The sequence below is a fragment of the Ixodes scapularis genome, unplaced genomic scaffold, assembly GCF_016920785.2.
Source record: "Ixodes scapularis isolate PalLabHiFi unplaced genomic scaffold, ASM1692078v2 PGA_scaffold41__6_contigs__length_2269736, whole genome shotgun sequence".
In the NCBI taxonomy this organism is placed as follows: domain Eukaryota; kingdom Metazoa; phylum Arthropoda; class Arachnida; order Ixodida; family Ixodidae; genus Ixodes; species Ixodes scapularis.
This window is the reverse complement of record NW_024609870.1, coordinates 1-19,069: the sequence shown is the minus strand read 5'-3', so window position 1 is coordinate 19,069 and position 19,069 is coordinate 1. Positions and strand designations below refer to the sequence as shown.

Below are 19,069 nucleotides of genomic sequence, written 5' to 3'. Positions count from 1 at the left end.
TGTATTTTGCGTTTTTAATATTCATTTAATGTTTTTGGTTGCGTAGAGTGCAGGCTGTTTCCTTATTACGGTTTTTTTTTTCAATGCACCTCTTGCGCCCTTTCTGTTAAGTCATGAGGCTGCATATTGTGTAGTGCACATACCTGAATCATGGCAACACTGTTTCTATAGCCGCCTTTCATCATGAAGTTATTTTTTAGTTTTTTCGTAGGAACGCTGTGTCGCCTTTGTTCATCAAAATAGCTGTGACGTTCTGGCACGTGTGTGCGCGCGATATATGTTTGCTATGTGCAATTTTTTTAATAAAACTTTTATTTGCAAGCAATGCTACCAGAACAACTCATTTGGGAAACTGCCACAAAGCCTGCTTTAAAAAAGTGGCTCCGATCCGTACTTAAGAACGGAGCTAAATGCGATTTCAACGCCGCAATTTCTTCCGCAGCAGTCAATCTGGGTATTGCACGACTGCACGTATTGGTTCAGGTCGAGTCACGATAGGGCCGGTAGCGCCATCTAGCAGTGCCATTTCGCAGTAGCTATATAAATAAACTTTCAGGTTTTGACTCGTCCCCAAAGGGCGGCATTGTTAGCGTATCCAGTTGGGTCTCGGTGGACGCGAGCGGTCCGGGTTTCAAGGGTGAGTTCTTCAACGGAGTACTTTGTAACGTTGTTTGCAAGTGAGCGCTCCTCCTGTGTTGTGCATCTTCTGTGTCCCGTCTTTTTTGCGCTACTCGTTTACCATGTATGTTTACAGCTAACAAGCCCGTCAATCCACTATTTTACGATGTTTGTCCGCTGCGCACTGCTACTACCGCCCCCCCCCCCCCCCCCAACGTACGCGGTTACAATACTTTCAGAACGCATATTTTATAGTGGATGAACAGCAGCATATGTAATTTCCAGATGTCAATAAATGTATACTCCGATCACCTTAAAGGGACCATGAAATGACCTTTTTACTTTTTCCAGATAACTTTTACATTAAACCGTCAATGTTCACTGAATGCCGAACAGGCATCCGTTTTCGTCTCGGTTTATTAACTTTTACACAAAAAATTATTGAAATATCGACTTGTTCATTCTCTCCAACTGACCGCAAAAGAAGCCGTGACGTAGAGCGTTTCCGGAACCGGAAGTTCTCTCGGCAGTAGGAGAATGGGAGTGTTAGCGGCAACGAGTTGGGGTGCGCCGGTAGGTTTTACTGCGCTGATGTCACCGACGTATTTCCTGAATCGGCGCCTCTCATCGCCGCATCGCAGCTGAGCGAAATTCAATGAGATATGTTGCGCTACAGCGACAGCATGGGACTAGTCCCATACGCCGGTATGCCTGTTGGGAAGTGCAGCGAGTCTTGTCACCACCCCGTCATTGTTGGCAGAAGGGCCGGCCCGTGTCAGTCGTTTTGCAAAGCGACGTAGATGGCGTTTTTCGCGGCCTCGGAGATGCAGGAGCGAGCCGACGTTAAAAAAGATACGTTTGAACTACGAGTGTCAGCAAGAGCCACGTAAATACCTGCTTACACTCGGAGCGGACGCGCGCGCTTGATGGAAGTCTTGTATTCGCGCTGTTGGTAAGCGCTTCGGGACCGTTCTTTTACGATTGCAACTCGATACTGACGCGACACTCGGCAAAGAAAGGTTGGACCGGGGTCGACAGTGACGTGCAGTCTGTCAGAATAAAAATGGCATACCAATAACAAAGTGTACATACCGTGTTACGAAGGCAATCCATACGGGGTTTATTTCAGCTCTATATCACACAAAACAAGAAGATAGAATCGACGAGAGTCCCTTTTCGACGAGTGTTCGTCAACACTGCCTCGGAAAACAAGGGGAAGAGATTGACCTCCTCACCTCTTAATCTAGAATTGAGGTCAGTGATCAAACTATAATACGGGAAGGGTCCACAAGGGTCGCGCGGGCATATTCCATTTAGCACGCCAGCCGGTCGTAGGCAGACGGTCTTGCGACGAAGCAACGCAGCGCCGAGTCGGAATGTCTGCTAGGCCTATACGCTTCGTCGGAGTCGGTGAATCCAGCGTTCTTGTTCGTCGTGGTCTGTTTTAAGTACTGTTTTCTTGCTGCTTGAAGTCGGCACGCGCGGGAAGAACACGTAGAAAAATAAACGTTCAGTCAGTCAGAGTTTTGAGAGGAAGGAAAACAAAGAAAATAAATGTTCGTCGGTCGCCGTCACCCAAGTAACTGGCGGCCCTGCCCTACTGCGCACGCGCAGTAGTTGCTTCGTTTACCACACGATAGATGGCGCTTGGCTCTCAGCATTATCAAATTTGGCAATTTTCGCCACACATCTCTAATTATGCTACAAAATGTGGATCTGAATATTATTTAACAAAACTTTTAGGAAACATTCGCCGGCTATTTATTGTTTACGATCGCGGTGCTGGTGAGGTAGGCTCTTACCCAATAGGCGATGTGGATTCGGCTGACGTGCACCGATTCTGCGTATGCATCGTAGTGAACAGGCGAAGGAAGGAAGGCGCAAAAGAGTCCAGTTTTCTTTTAAAAGTTCTATAGCAAATAATTTTTTTGGGCTCCCTATTTTTGTGTTTTTGTGTTTCTTTTCACACCTTTTACGACGTGCGGTGGATGAAACTCGATTTTAAAATCATTTCATGGTCCCTTTAAGCTGAAACTACAGCCAAGGCTACAAGCGCGACCTTGTAGCCTTGGTTGTAGTCTCAAAAAAAGTACTGTTACGGCCAGGAGGGCGGTAACAGGCATCAACAATTACAGATAATGAAGAATGTCCCAAGCGTACGCATACAATTTGGAGTTCACAATCTGCCGATAAGAGGGATGAATCAAAGGTTTCGGTGATAGCTATGAGAACACCGGCCACCACGGAAATGCGCACGATATTTACAAAACAAACGAAATGACTGACTAAAAGTACTTCGCCGTCGCTAATTGCATGGTGAACCCATGTTTAGGTTCCAATAATGATTTTGGAGTCTGAAGTATTGACAACTGATAAGAAAAGATCTTGCTTAGGCGAAAGACTACGGAAGTTCGTGACAAACACCCAGAGATCAACACACCCCGTCTCTGCGTGGTTTTCTAGATTGGTCAAATCATTTTTGTATACTCGGCTTGGAAATTCTTATGCAGAATAACGTGATCGGTTTCAGAACAAATACGTGTACTGCTTTAATAAACTGTGGTAAAGTGGCCAGCTGGGCCAGTTGGTAAATGTTGAACATGATGAAAAATCACGCACAAAAAGTGAATGACAAACGAGGAAGAAAGACAGAATACAGAGAGGCGCCTACTCACAACTCTGGTGTATTAGGTGAAGAAAGGAACGATAAAGTAAGATTCATTAATGACAGGGGACACCGGCACCAGGGGGAATACAGTTCAGTCACGGTCAAATGCTCGCAAATAGGCAACTTCTTTTTCGCTCAAAGCAACTGACGGCTGACTAATCGGCTGATCGGCCAGACTCAAGATGTAAACGCCTCGAGCACCTCGCGCGTTTGTTTTTCTTTAAAGCTCCCAATGATTTAAACTTTTTTTCTAAAGTATGTGTGCACGCACTGGTCTTAAAATGCATCGAAAGGTTACCTCCTACATTTGATGTTAAAGAAAGATTGTGCTGTCACAGCCGGTCATTCAGACACCGTCCAGTCTGTCCGACATAGCATCTTCCACAGGAAAGATGAATGCTATAGGGCTTTTTAGGGCCCGACGAACAGAGAACAAAAGGCCGCATATGTTTTTTGTGGCACGTGTTTTTTTGATAATTTTTCCGCTTTGGCGCAAACCTTAGAACAAACTTGTCACATCTTTTTTTAGGTAATGATAACACTACGGTCACACCATACCTACTGGCCACTTGTTTTAGATTATGCGATATTTTGTATAGATATGCCATAACCACCAGCCAGTTTTTGTCAGCTGGGCGCCTTTTTTTTCACCACGTTTTACCTTCTTTACCAGGGTTCCTATCAACTTCCATTAAGACCTGATCCGGGAACCCTAAAGATTTTAGTTTCTTGATTTGGCCCAAGAAACTCTGAATAATTCTATGGGAACATTGCTTTTTAGGGCTAAAGTGAAGCAAGAGATTGCTGTGCCTCTCTTCACTACCTTGGAGTGCGAGGATGTGTAATGAAGGATACCTTTTCGGAACTTGGTGAGCATGACCAGCACTACTGATCGGCGTGCAATGAGAGGGAAAGGTCTAAGAATTGCAACACCCCTTCCTTAGGCTTCTCAAATGTAAAGGTTAAGGGCTGTTTATACTCCGACGTTGAGCGCAGTGAACGCAGCGTAGCGCAGAGCGCGCGCCTTTCATTGGCCGGCAAGCAGGAACTGATATCTGCGACCAATCAGTATTTGTGCGCGCTGCGCTACGCTGCGTCCGTCGACGTTACGCTGGAGTATAAACGTAGTTAAGCCAACAGACCGCACGTATCAAATATGTCCATAATCGTACTAACTGAATCTTTATCCGCAGTTGTTGATATGTTGATATCCGACTCCGGATATCAACAGGAAACGGTTGCCGTCTCCTGTTGATATCGGTTTCTTTTCGGTTTTTTACGGTTTTTATTTTTACGATTTCGGTTACCGGTTACACATTCCTAAAAACCGGTTTATCACGGTTTCTCCAAAAATTTGCTTTACTGAAATGCTAGACATCCGTTTTATAATAAACGGTTTAAAATAGTCCCAGATATCCAAGAACGGGACATTCGCAATAACAAGAAATCAAAAACGTCTTAGAACCAGGGTGTCGAACCAGAACCGAACCGAACCGAAAACCGGAACAGAACCGTTATTTTTAGCCGAACCGGAACTGAACCGAACCGAAATCTTCGCCGCCATCTTGGAACTGAACCGGAACCTAACCGAAAAAAAAATATAACGGTAACCGGTTCAAAACGGTTCAAGGTAATATTTTTTTTCTTTTTTGTTAGTATCACAAAATGAACATAGGGGTATAAAAAATTGGCGGCTGCAGTGTATTTCTATCTATGGATCAAATCGTCATATACAGAATTGAAAAGTATGGTAAGTTGTGGGCTTTCAAGGCACTATAATTAACCATCTGTCACGTTGTCACGTGATGTCATGGTGTCAATACATGACCTCATGACGTCACGTGACCTCGTGACGTCACGTGACTCACTGCGTCAACTCGATTAAATTTGAGGAAGTCACTAGATGTATTAACATTGTTGACAGCATGACGTCACATGACATCACGATTTCGCACCGAGAGTCACGTGACACCGTGACGTAAGCGACTTTCGTAACCCCTAGCCGAGTGCTCGGGTTCATGACAATCAGCACCGCCAAACATTCGGGTAACTGCTCATGTCAATTACATAGGATAATAGCCCAACTCTAACAATATCTGAAGCTCAGCCCAAGCTTTTCCTTTCCAAACCCTAGCCGCCTAGGGCATGACTGTGATGAACACTGGCGGTATCAGATCACGTGTCCGCTTGTTTAAATTGCGAGTTCAGGGCCCGTTTGCTCGAACCACTAACCGCGGCTAAAGTTAGCCGCAGTACCTAGGAGAGGCATTTTGAGATCACGTGACGGGGGCTCGGTAGGGATGCGGGGAAACATGGCGGTACCCCAGTGAGTGAGCGCCGTTCGCTTTGGAACTAATATGTCGTTGTAGCTGCAATATTGGGCGCGTTAGTCAGCAACGAATGGTGCAGGAGGCTTTCAATTTCCTTACCTCACTTAAACCGCAAAGCATGGGCAATGACATCGCCACATTTTTTAGATAGTGTTTCGATTCTTGGCACTCCTAAGCCTAAATGAACGCGATAATTGTCGGCATGACAACGTCTTTGGAAAGCGGATTGTTGATAGCACACAAAAGCAGACGGCGTCCCAACAGACTTTTTTCTAAATTATCCAAGCATCGCGAGGAGAACGCTGGAACTGTGATTCTACGGTTCACGCGCGCTGGCCTTCCTCTTATAAAAGATTTGAAGTAAGAACTCATAATAAGGCTTTAACGAACGCGCGTGCAAGGCAAAATTTGTTTTATACTTTTTGCTTTAGAACGGTTACTACTGCAGACGCCAGTACGTGCGACGCGTGCAACTACAGTCGTAGCATGCACCTCGGTGCTTGGATAATTTAGAAAAAAAGGTATGTTGGGACGCCGTCTGCTTTTGTTTGCTATCAACAATCCGCTTTCCAAAAACGTTGCTATGCCGACAATTATCGCGTTCATTTAGGCTTAGGAGTGCCCAGAATCGAAACACTATCTAAAAAATGCGGCGATGTCATTGCCCATGCTTTGCGGTTTAAGTGAGGTAAGGCAAAGCGAAAGTCTCCCGCACCATTCGTTGCTGACTAACGCGCCCGATATTGCAACCACAACGACATATTAGTTCCAAAGCGAGCGGCGCTCACTCACTGGGGCACCGCCATGTTTCCCCGCATCCCTACCGAGCCAGTCACGTGATCTCAAAATCCCTCTTCTAGGTACTGCGGCTAACTTTAGCCGCGGTTAGTGGTTCGAGCAAACGGGCCCAGGAGATATCGACAGCTGTCTCTTTCCTTTACTTTTTCTTGATCTGCTATTAGGGGAAAACTAATGGATGTTGCCGCAAGCTATCAACGTTAGGAGTTATTTCTTAAGACTATTTATTGAAAGTACAAGAAAAAATGTTGCAAGACCCATTTTACTTTATTGAGGCACCCAAATATTTTTTCGTTGTTGCTGAACTGCATCCGAAAGATGTCCCTGAGAATAGAAGTACTGAAATTACTAAATGCGACTTATTAATGTGACGTTACAGAGAACTACACGTGTGTACGGAAGGAATAATAAAAAAACAAAAACAAACATATTTTAGTGATCTCAGAGAGACAGCCGAACGTTGGCAGTCGCTGTAAGTCTCACACGAGCGTCGTTCTCAAGTTATTGCCCAAGTTTCGAGTCCCTCTGTACTTTGCTTAAAGGAGCTATATAAATTATTTCTATACATCACTAAATACTACTCAGGATCACTCCCCAACGTTAATAACTGCTTGAACTTGGCTTTGCTATTTTAGGCAATGGCAGTCGCCAAAAATTCAAGAAATATGAGCATTGTTCATCCCCTCAAATTCGGAGCCAGAAGCGGCCATGTGGCTTGGTGCCAATCCTCTGCCGCCAACGTTACCGCGCTGGGATTTTAAAGGAAGAAAACGCTCCAGGCATTGTTAGAGTTCGGCTGTTCTCATCACCGCAGTGGTTGGACACGAGCCACTACCCAAGTGTCCGCCGAGGCATTGATTGTTACGAGCGGATGTACCGTGCTCACGCAGTTCTCCTGTCCAATCCATGAGCCGCGCTCGACGGTCGTCAGGCGGGTGGTTTTGATCCTACAATTGCGACTTCGATCTTTGGGAAGGCAAGACTAAAAGAAATAGTCCCCTCTTATCCTCGCAATTTCACCGCGACAAAGAAGCTTCTGAATTAGTGGCGGCCTTTGCGAGTATACTTGGGCCAGAGGACCAGTACGCCTCGGAAAAGTCATGAACATTCCAACCCGATGTCGTTTTATGACCCTTCTAAACTTCACGGGGTGCAAAATAAAAGCAATGAAGGGTTGCGGTTAACAAGCGTCAAATAAAATTGTTGAATGAAAACACACCAAAACGGAGGTGGCAATTCCTCAGGAATACTTTCAGCCTTTCCACTCTCGTGAAGAAGCAAGACCAGCGAAGCTGTTTTATGGTGTGAATGAAGTAATGGCCGGCGGCAAGTCGGCAAGCCACCAGAGTGGAAAGGCCGGAGAGGTTGCCGCCATCTATGCGCAACCGCGGCAACCAGACAACCGGCAAGCCGGTTGTCTGGTTGCCGTCGTCATTTATAGATGGCGGTAGCTGTCCAGAGTTTAGTGTCATCATCTGTTTGCTGACGGACACGACACTGGGGAAACTAGCCCTTAACAGCTCCGCTGTATAAAGAGGTGCGTGTGTGTGTGGAGGGGGGGGGGGAGTTTTAAAAACATGCTGTGTTGTAAAGGTTCCTCTTTTCTGCATCTTTGGCGCAGACCAAAAAGCGTGACTCCGGAAACTACTTTGCTTGCAAAAACGCTCTTACCAAAAAGCACGTTTTTGTCGTGCCAGACGCTCGCGCTGTTCCTAGTGAAAAGCGTCTGACTCGCAACTAAAGAGTCGTGGGTTCGAATCCCGCCTGAAATTCTTAATTTTTTTTTCTGTAAGGAAAAATAATTACTTTCAAAAGTGAAATCATTCGAGACATACGGCGACCTTTAATTCACATGACATGTCATGTTTTAATCACTCTCATTCCACGCGTGATGTCACGTTTCACGTGAGCATTGTGGGTTGCTTGAAATTCTTGCGTATCTTGCTCTGACGTCATGAACCTATCGACCAATCAGGATTTTCCAGTCACGCCACCGACATCGGCTTTTCTGCGACATGAGCTCCTTAACGCTATCGAGTTAAAATCATCAGTTAGCAAAGGTGATGTTCATTTGCAAATTAAATTGACCGGCATCTTGTCAAGAACAATCATTCCTCAACAGCCAGGCGATGCCAGCTTTTTCTGCATAAGAAAATGTTCACTAGGGCAAGCGCTTTTTTGGGCCAGATTCGATCTGAGTGCGAAGGTGGGTATAAATTAGAGTCAGGGATGGGCAGAATATATGCAAATATGTATCGAAATACAAATACAATATACTTCGTCAAAAATGTGTTTAATTACAGATCTAATTACATTTCCAAAAAAGCATTTAAGTACAAGATACAAATACAACCAAATGCATTTGATCTCCTCCAAATACTTTTCCAGATACATTCCCCAAAATTTGCGTTAGCGACTTCAGGGCACCTGCAACGGGTTTCTGGGTATCTCATTTTAATTTTGCATCGCACACTTGGGAGTTAGTGTGCGAGGCTCTAGTAACGTGATAGAAATAAAATAAAAAAAAATGTAATCAGCTTGGGCGTAACAGGTGAAAAAAGTACAGAGCTTCAAGCAGCTTTTTTTGTCGATTACATTTTGGTATAGACCAACAAAGGACCGAGACGACCAAGACGCGCAGCACTAGGTAGAGAATTTTTTATTGTTGCAACTCGCACCAGTTACGAAAATTTGGACGACCAGCGCATTTAGAATGTTCCAGGCAAAATATATGGATGGAAATCAGGCTGGAAAGCATCACAGGTTGTCACAGGCACTTATTTAGCCAGTCTGCCTGTGAACGTCGACTTCGTCACTATTCTTGCCCTGGACTAGCACCGTAATCACAAAGTCACTAAACGCTTGTGCTTGATTTAGAGACACTTCATTCGGTGCAGAACGTAGTTTTCTTCCTGCTCTGGACAGTGACAATAAATTTGAGGGACGTATTTTTGCCCACAAAATTGTATTTAATTACAATTGCATTTGAAATACCCATGTTTTAGTTTATAAATACACACGTCAAATACATTACCTAATTCGTAATTATATACAAATGCAAAATACACAAACTATTTGAAATACATATTTCAAATACTTGTATTTGGAATACTGCCCATCCCTGATTAGAGTGAACAATTGCGATTACTTCTTGCTGCATGATTAGTGGCATGCATGCGGTGCTGAGTGTAAACAATGTTTGGTTAGAACAACAAGCATTTGGATTGCCGCTCGGTGCTTCTATAAAAAATAAACTGAAAGGAATTATCCTAAAACTTTTGTTACATTCTGAAAATTTCATTGCTTTTAGCTCAGTTGTGTCGTCATCATATACATATATACTGTGAAGTGTATTTCGTAAACCTTATTTCATAATTAGCATAAGCACCGAGGTGCTCATTTCATAATTTTATGTGATGTATTAAATCCTTAGTTCAAGGACACAATCACGATTTCATTTTTAACACTGCGACACAAAGTTGTACCGATCACGGGTATTTTAGGCGACCTACCACACTTCGCGACAACATTTTATACTGTGTAAATAGATAAGCTTTAACTTTAGAATTTTACTTAAACACCAAGAAGGCACAATAAAATACAGTATAGTTTTAAATTTGAAGCTGATCTATTTACAGGTATGTACCAACAAGCTCAACTCTTTACTCCTGCACTTAAACATTTTGATTCAGGTAAAATATATGTTACTGGCAAACAAAGGGATGTGGAGTCGTATGAACACGACGTTATGTATGTTAATGTAGACTTTTTTCTACTCTTGCGTCGAAATTAAATAACTCAATTTAATATTTTTGGCACCTAAAAGCAAAAGTAAATTGCACGGACGATCGAAGAAACTATATAGTTAATCGTTTCACGGCGTAAATAGTGTATATTACCAGAACAAGGCGAAAAATTCTCAATTTAGCGGTTCAAACCGGTTCGAACCGGTTCGAACCGGTTTGAACCGTTATTTTTTGCTCCCCGGAACTGAACCGGAACTGAACCGAAAGCCATGAACCCGAACCAGAACCGAACCGATAAAAATTTCGGTTCGACACTCTGCTTAGAACGTCGAATTTGTAAAAGGTTGCACACGTTTCTAGCTCCAACACCTGTGGACTCCATCTGTTTGCAGTATATAGTTTGATACCCAAGCATACATATCACACCTGCGACTCGCGGATCATCGCATTCTATATTATTAAAAATAAAAAGAAACATCGCTACTTTGTGGCTTGGCAGCGTTCGTAAACAACCCTTAGAAAGTTCCCACTGGGTGCTGGAAGAGCCATTCGCACCTTCTTTTCGTTATAGTTCATTGCAACCTGAGAGTAGATGGTTCTTTGTTCTTCTCGATGCGCCACGGACTCTCCCGATGTCATCAGCGAGAAGGCTCGATGAGGTTTGGTATGGAGTAGGTATACTTTATATACAGGGAATCACGATACAACAACTTTTACGAAGCAGGAAGGGAACTTTCTGGCCGCCCCGCGGACCCTCTCCGCGGCTACTCGAGGTGAGGCCTGCCCACCTAGCTCCAGACAAGAACCCCTTTTACAGTCAAGACCACGCTTAAATACCAGCGCATACGCGCTGCTTACAATCCCCCCAAGTGAAAGAACATAGAAAAAAGCTCCGAACACTGACATCACTTTTCTCCAGCGCCATTCGTCAAAACTGACATCATTTCTTCAGACGCTTTGCTATTTGCCAAAACTGACATCACTCCTTCAGAGGCTTTGCCATTCGTCGGTTCTGATGTCAGGTCTTGCGCAACTCTCATACAACCTTGGCACTCCGGAATGCAATGCTGCTCGTCCATCCATCGGAGCACGGAGAGGAAACATGACACCCCGGCCAGCTTCCCGCAAAGGGCAATCTCTTTACGGGGATGCATTAGTCACGAATGCGAAGGTGGCGGCGCCCGGCAACACATAGAGCACGCCGAGAAAGCGATAAACAATGACGCCAGACCTTACACCTCCCTTCCAAGATCCATTAATCTAAACCAAGATTAATTGGACTACAAACACAAAACGAGGTCCGGCGTCATTACAACACCACAAAATTAAGTCATGCACACTTCAAGGCTTACGCGAAATATAGGGGTATGAAAACACCATTGAACACTCAACGAGTCCACGAGACAAATGTTCATTCCCTCCGCGGAAGTTCGTATTGGCACACAAAAGTCACAGCACTTTTCGTGTGGTCCACGAGGCCACATTCCACGCCTGCTTGCTATGGTGCTCGAGCCGGCAATGCTTCCCAGCAACCGTTAGGGAGCATAGATAGGGCATCCGCATTTGTATGGGTGCTGCCCTTGCGGTGACGGATTATCACGTCGTAACGCTGTAGCGCTAAGGCCCAACGTGTGAGTTTTGCGCCCTGGGGCACGCTGCTTGTAAGGTACGAGAGCGGGTTATGGTCGGTAACGACGGTTACCTGGGTGCCGAAGACCCACGTCTCAAACTTCTTTAATCCCCAAATCACCCCGAATGCTTCGCGTTCGATCGTGGCCCACCGCGTTTGCGTTGGCGTGAACCGGTGACTTGCGAAGGCGATCGGAATTTCGGAGCCGTCGGCGGCTATTTGTGCTAAACAGGCACCGACGGCCACCATCGAGGCATCAGTGTGGAGCACATACGGCTTCCCCGGGTCAGGGGTAGCCAGCGACACGGCTTCGCAGAGGGCTTGCTTGAGGGCTTTAAATGCCTCGTGGGCTTCAGGAGGCCAAGGTATCTGAGTAGGCACCCCTTTCCCAGTGAGCTGCGTCAGCGGCCGAGCTATCTCTGCAAAGTTAGGAACGTAGCTACGGTAATAGCCACAGAGGCCGAGAGCACTCCTCAGCTCTTTCTTTGTCTGGGGCACCTGGAGTCCCTCAATGGCCGCCACTTTCTCGGGATCTGGACCATGCCTCCCAGAACCTACAATATGCCCCAGATAGCGAATAGAAGGCCTAGCCACCTGACACTTTTCAAGGTTTGCATGCAAGCCTGCCGCCTGTAATGCTGTGAACACCCTGTGTAGGTGCTCAACGTGTTGTTCTAGCGACGTACTGAACACAGCTATGTCGTCTAGATAGGCGCACGCGTAGTCTTCGTGACCTGCCAGCACGAGATTCATATTTCTCTGGAAAGTCGCCGCCGCGTTTTTGAGGCCGAAGGGCATCACCCTCCATGCAAACTGACCACAGTGCGAGATGAACGCCGTACAAAGCTGAGAATCCTCGGCCAATGGCACCTGCCAGTAACCGCGTCGCAGGTCTATGAGCGTGATGAACTTGGCCGCCCCCACGCGCATGATGAGCTCCTGTGGGTGTCCCATTGGGAAGGCATCTGTTTCCGACACTGCATTAAGCGCGCGGTAATCGATGCACAAGCGCACCGACCCATCTTTCTTTGGCACGCATACGATCGGGTGTGCGAAGGCGCTTTCACATCGGTATATCAAACCTAGCTCCAGCAGCTCTCTGATCTGTTCAGTAACCTCCCCCTTTAAGGCGTCAGGAATCCTATAGGGGCGGCCGCGCTTTGGGCTAGCGCCTTCGATTAGCTTCACACGGTGTTCCCCCACTCGCGCGATACCCGGCTGGCCCGAGAAGAGCGCGTGGTGCTGGTCGAACGCAGCACCTATACGGGCAGCTGTTTCTTCATCGATGTGCGCGGTCTTTTCATGATCGAGAATTGGACGCGCCTGGCCAGGCTCGGCTGCTCGCGGAGTGTATTCTACCTCCCCGAAGTCACAGTCATCGTGGAACATAACGCTCACCGATGCAACTTCGCAAACGTAGGGGCGCAGTTTGTTCGCGTGCACTAGCATGCGGCGGCCATCGCGCGTCTGCACGTAGTACGAGTGCTCACGATACCTTTCCGTTACTGTGCACGGCCCCAGCCAGTTCGGGTACATTTTCCCTGCGCGGTTTGTGTCAAAGACGAGGACCGCGTCGCCCTCGTTAAACACCTTTAACATGGCGCGTTTGTTGTAGTGCGACGCGTACGCCTCCTGTTGCTTGCTTGTGGTGAGCTCCGCGGCGTCAGCTGCGAGCTCTAGTTGCGTTTTCAATTTCTCTAAGTAGTCCGCGGGAGCGTCCGCTAACTCCGCTGGGATCTCAATATCACCCGCCCAGCTTCTCCCGAGGATAGCGAGAGGCCCGACCGGGTCTCTACCGTAAAGCATCCGGAAAGGCGACACTCCCGTTGTGTCGTGGGGGACCTCTCGGTAGGCCCACAGCAAGAAGGGGACGAATCGATCCCAGTCTCGGGCGTCTCTCTCGATTACGTGAAACAACATATTTTTGAATACACGGTTCCACCTTTCCACGGACCCGTTACTTTCCGGGTGGTCAGGGGTCGAGAACCGTGGGGTGCAACCCAGTCTCGCGAGAAACTCGCTAGTAAGTGCAGCTGTGAAATTCGTTCCGCAGTCCGAACACACTACTTCTGGTACTCCTGTCCTGGTGAACACGGTCAGCAGCGCATCACATGTCGCTTTGGCTGACAGTGACTTTAGGCAAACCACCTCTGGCCAGCGTGTGCACAAGTCTATGACACACAATGCATAGCGGTGCCCTCTGGCTGAAGGTGGGTCGATAGGGCCGATCACGTCAATGTTGACTTTCTGAAATGGGAACTTCGGGCGCGTGAGCGGTGCTATCGGCACCCTATCGGACTGCCGTCTGTCTGATCGAACCTGACAACTGTGACATCCGTTGCAATGGTCGCGAATGTCTTTCTCCATGCCTGGCCAGTAAAAACTGTACTTAATGCGCGCTTTTGTTTTGCGGAAGCCGAGATGACCGCTCCAGTAGGACTCATGGGCCAGGCGAAGCACAGTGCTGCGGCGCGACTCGGGCAGTAATAACTGCAGCACTTTCTGACCAAGTACTTGATCTTTATGGTACAGCAATCCGTCTACTATTGACATGCCCGCCTTGCCACCTCTTGCATTTTGCCAAGCCCGTCGTAATGACTCGTCATCTCGCTGTTCATTACGGAACTTTCGCGCGTCACTGGTTTGCATCACCTCAGTCTCAAGATTCGGCTCCCCTCGCTCCTCTCCGGAGATATCAGGCGGTGGGGGAACATCAGTTGAAACCGTGTTGGAATTCGATGGCTCGAACAGGTTCTCCCGTTCTTGTCCCTGCTCTCCCTGCTGGCCCCGTTTTCCCACTGCTTGTATGTGAACCTCGTCATCCCCCTCATTATGCGTGTGCAACTGTTCCCATGTTTCCGCGGAGATCAGGCAGTCAGTGTGTGTGAGCCGATCCGTAAGAGCGCACACGACCTGCGTCGCGTCACCCACGTCGTGAATCAAGGATGCCCCGCGGTAAAGTGCGAGTGGTACCACGGCGAGCTTAGCTTCTACCTTCTCGCCGAATGCGGACACGAGTTCTATACTCCCATGCGGCTTTAGCAGCTCCTCTGGCACGCTGCTTTCACGGACTACTGTGATGTCTGCTCCGGTGTCGACAATTGCATCAATTACCTTGCCTCGGCAGCTAACTTTGACGCTCCCAAGCTTTGGATGTGCCAAGCTGCGGCTTTCAGCTGCGATACGTGCCGTTAATCTCTCTCCGCGTGGTCGTTCGTCACTTTTTACCCCCCTCGCTTCCCGAGCGAACGGGCATTGAGCCACGTAGTGGCTCGTGCTTCCGCACTGGAAGCATTCGCCCGGCCGAGACGCTTTCTTAACAACCGAGGGCGGCCTGGTCGTCTCGGGTTTCTCTGCCCGAGCTGTAACGCTCCCGGTTGTTTTTGATGCGCTCGGTATTACCCCTTGGTTGGTGCCCTTTGACTCTGCCCTTTTAGCGAGGTTTATTTTCGCGCACGCACTGCCCTCGCCCGCCGCTTCCTCATAGGTCTGCAGCAGCCGAGCCAGTTCGTCTGCTTTTAACCATTCTTCCCCCTCCCGCAGCTTGGCGGCTTCTTCTGCTAAACCCGACTTCAACTGGTCGGCGACTAACAGTTCGAGAAGATTCTTAAAGGAGGAGACGCCGCGGGCCTCCACATAGAAGTTAATGTAACTCTGTAGACGAGTTGCAAACGTTTTCCAGGTCTCCCCCTTTCGCTTGGTCGCGGCAAGAAACCGCCTTTGGTATTCGGCCGCTGACAGCTTCAACTCGTCGAGAACTACTCCCTTGAGTATATCGTAATCCCTGTGCTCCGCAGGGGTTAGTCGCGTCGACAAGTATGCAACCCGCTCAGCGATCATCGGGAAGACGATCTGCCCCCACAGCGCCTTGGGAACGTCGTACGCTCCCAGTGAGCTCTCCACTGACTCGAACCAAATAGGCACCTCGCCGTCGGTTGGGAATTTCGGAAAGGCACCTGCTAGCAACTTGGAGTAATATCTGAGTCCCATCTGGCCGCTCGAAGGTTCCGCCTCGCTCGCCTCGTCACGCCTCTGCGTCGCGGTGTCCAGTCGAACCCGAGCGAGCTCGAGTTCAAGTTCTAGAGCGCGTCGGCGCTCTTCTGCTAGCTTCAGGTTATACTCCATCTCTTTTTCCGAGAGAGATGAGTCTGGCACGTTACTACTATCCCCGCCGCCTTTCCCGCTCTCGTTCATGTCTCTCCGATTTTTATCCGCGTTTAGGTGCGGAAATCTGGTCTTCATATAATTGGGCCGGCTCGAGCAACACAACACATAACAGAGGAATGTGAACCAAGGGACTCACTCGGATGTTTGTGTGTGCGCCTGGTCGCTCGTCGCCTGAAGCCGACGTCCCCGCTGCAGAAGTCTGATGGTGCACTCCGCGCCCAATTCTTGGTCTCTGAGGCACGACAGTGGCGGTGCGTGATCGCGTGTCGGATCGATGTTTTCTTCCCGGTGGCCTGCCAGCGGTCGCTCCTTGTCTGTGCGTCGACGGTTACTGCTTGGCGTCCCCTTCCTTCCGGAAACGCCGCAGATCTCTCCTTCGTAGCCTTTCTTGTCCCAGTCTTGACCTCGTGTCGTTCCTGCGGACGGCCAGTGAAAGAAGCTCGATGATCTGTCTTTTCTTGTCCGTTGCTGAAACGCCGCCTTTGGCGTCCTGCGAGGGTTTCCTGTCGTCTTGTTGCCGTCGCCGATTCCTCCGTGGTGCTTCGTGCTGTCGACTGCGCCAGTAGATGGTTCTTTGTTCTTCTCGATGCGCCACGGACTCTCCCGATGTCATCAGCGAGAAGGCTCGATGAGGTTTGGTATGGAGTAGGTATACTTTATATACAGGGAATCACGATACAACAACTTTTACGAAGCAGGAAGGGAACTTTCTGGCCGCCCCGCGGACCCTCTCCGCGGCTACTCGAGGTGAGGCCTGCCCACCTAGCTCCAGACAAGAACCCCTTTTACAGTCAAGACCACGCTTAAATACCAGCGCATACCCGCTGCTTACAATCCCCCCAAGTGAAAGAACATAGAAAAAAGCTCCGAACACTGACATCACTTTTCTCCAGCGCCATTCGTCAAAACTGACATCATTTCTTCAGACGCTTTGCTATTTGCCAAAACTGACATCACTCCTTCAGAGGCTTTGCCATTCGTCGGTTCTGATGTCAGGTCTTGCGCAACTCTCATACAACCTTGGCACTCCGGAATGCAATGCTGCTCGTCCATCCATCGGAGCACGGAGAGGAAACATGACACCCCGGCCAGCTTCCCGCAAAGGGCAATCTCTTTACGGGGATGCATTAGTCACGAATGCGAAGGTGGCGGCGCCCGGCAACACATAGAGCACGCCGAGAAAGCGATAAACAATGACGCCAGACCTTACACTGAGATATGCAGAAGAGGCTCCGCCCACTCTGAAGGATGGAACCAACGTTACTAAAACAGTCAGTTGGGAAACTCGCCGTCGAAACCTGGGCCGCTGGCGTCCACCGAGACCGAGCTAAATGCGACAACAGCGCCACTCTTCATCATTTGTCTGTACTATGGTCACCTCGAGCTTTTTGAAAGCCTGTTTTTTGCGTAAAAACAAACGGAAAAGACTCTTTTTGTATGAAATTTATTGGAGTTTAGTACCAAATGATGGGCGCGTGATGTTTTTATCATCTTCAGTTCGCAAGGTTTTACGGAACAATTAATATTGTTTTTATAAAACCATGCCTCAACGGGCCTTTCAGGTAGCGCGTCCCGACCTAGGTGCATTTTAACTTCAGTAGTTCAACGCGGCGCGTTCGCCGTGGAGACCGGGGTTCACCCCTGTCAAGGCCAAAAATAGAAGTCACGTGCAGTTTCTCGAGTGGCCGCTGCGGGAGAAATGGTGGCGTTGTGTTCGTCATTAGCTCGGTGCTCGGAGACAGATTGGGGCCATATTTTTAGGGCTGTCTCTATGGGAGTTTCCCAACTGAGTGTTTTAGTAACGTTGGATGGAACGGAATTATAGGAGGTATTCACTGGACGCCATATTTGAGGGCGATGTTTAGAGCGCATGCTCAGAACGAGCTCACATTAATCGCCTGCTAAGGCCGGCAACCTTGATGGTGCGAAATGCACGCTCCAAAAGGACTGCGGAAGCTCGCCGTCAGCATGCGCTCAGCAGCAGCGCACACGGATATGGCCGCCAGTGAATACTCCCCATCTTTAGCAAAATACTGCTAAATGGAATAAAGAAATAAAAATGAGAGCTGGACTAGTTGGTGGAAGACAAACACAATGTAAATGCAATACCGCGAAACAAGGAAGATTAAGAACGAACGACATAGAAAGCTGTAAAAATATGCCCAGTGTTGTTCGTTCCTTTCCTTAGTCTTCGTTGTTGTGCGCTGTTTCACCTACGACATATTTGCTATTTCCAAACGAATACATGTTTCTATATATATATATAAGCGCACGTTCCTCGCTGTCCTCTTCTGTGACGCTAGAAAAATTGTGCATTTATATACCGGGTGCCCCAAGCAGCGGGCAGGCTCTCTAAACCCACCGTGAAATTCGGTTTCTTAACCTATCGCCCTACGATTTTGTGCAGCGTTGCCCACAGATGGTGCATTTTTTTTTGTGAAATTTGCAAAGAGCGAACTTACCCGAGGAAAAAGTAAAGAAAAAAAATGGATAGACTTCAGTGGAAATGCAGAGAGGCCACCGGCCTTCAAACAATATGGCGCCGTTTCGCACGAGAGACAAGAGATGGCGCAAGCGTTTGCTACGCCAACTGCCGCCAACGAACAAGAATACGGCGCCGAGAGCCAGCGTCAATAGCAGACGATCTTTTCAACTCAAAAGCGGCGCGCGTTCCGCAGCGGCGACAGTCGCAGAACTAAAAACAGGCGCGGTAACAACACCGAACTGCAAAGCAGACAAACATAAGTACCCCGAAAAACAAAACAAAAACAACAACAACAACAAAAAGAAAAGCAACAAAAAAGTCAAAATATCCAGACAAGCAATTTTTTTAATCGATTATGTGTCTATTCAGTGTGTTTTATTAGTAAGGATGATGAAATAATGCATTGGCAGCTGATATCAAAAAAGCTCGCGCCGCTTTTGAGTCGAAAAGATCGTCTGCTAATGACGCCGGCTGTCGGCGCCGTATGCTCGTTCTACATTGGCTTAAAGCGGGTAGTGTAGTTACCGCGTAGCCTCCACCATGCACCGGGAACGGCCGCTCCTTGGAAGGCGGTGTAGGTGGCGGTTCGACCCGCAGCTCCGTTACCGCTCATTCACACTGGAAGCG

At 48.0% G+C, this 19,069-nt stretch overlaps 1 protein-coding gene across 1 annotated transcript; it reads right to left on the bottom strand.

Moving 5' to 3' along the window:
• Positions 1–10,825: 10,825 nt before the first annotated feature.
• On the bottom strand, positions 10,826–16,164 carry LOC120843367. The gene has a single exon (XM_040214715.2). The coding sequence runs from the start codon at positions 16,030–16,032 to the stop codon at positions 11,659–11,661; it is 4,374 nt and encodes a 1,457-aa protein (XP_040070649.1). The 5' UTR covers positions 16,033–16,164; the 3' UTR covers positions 10,826–11,658.
• Positions 16,165–19,069: the final 2,905 nt, after the last annotated feature.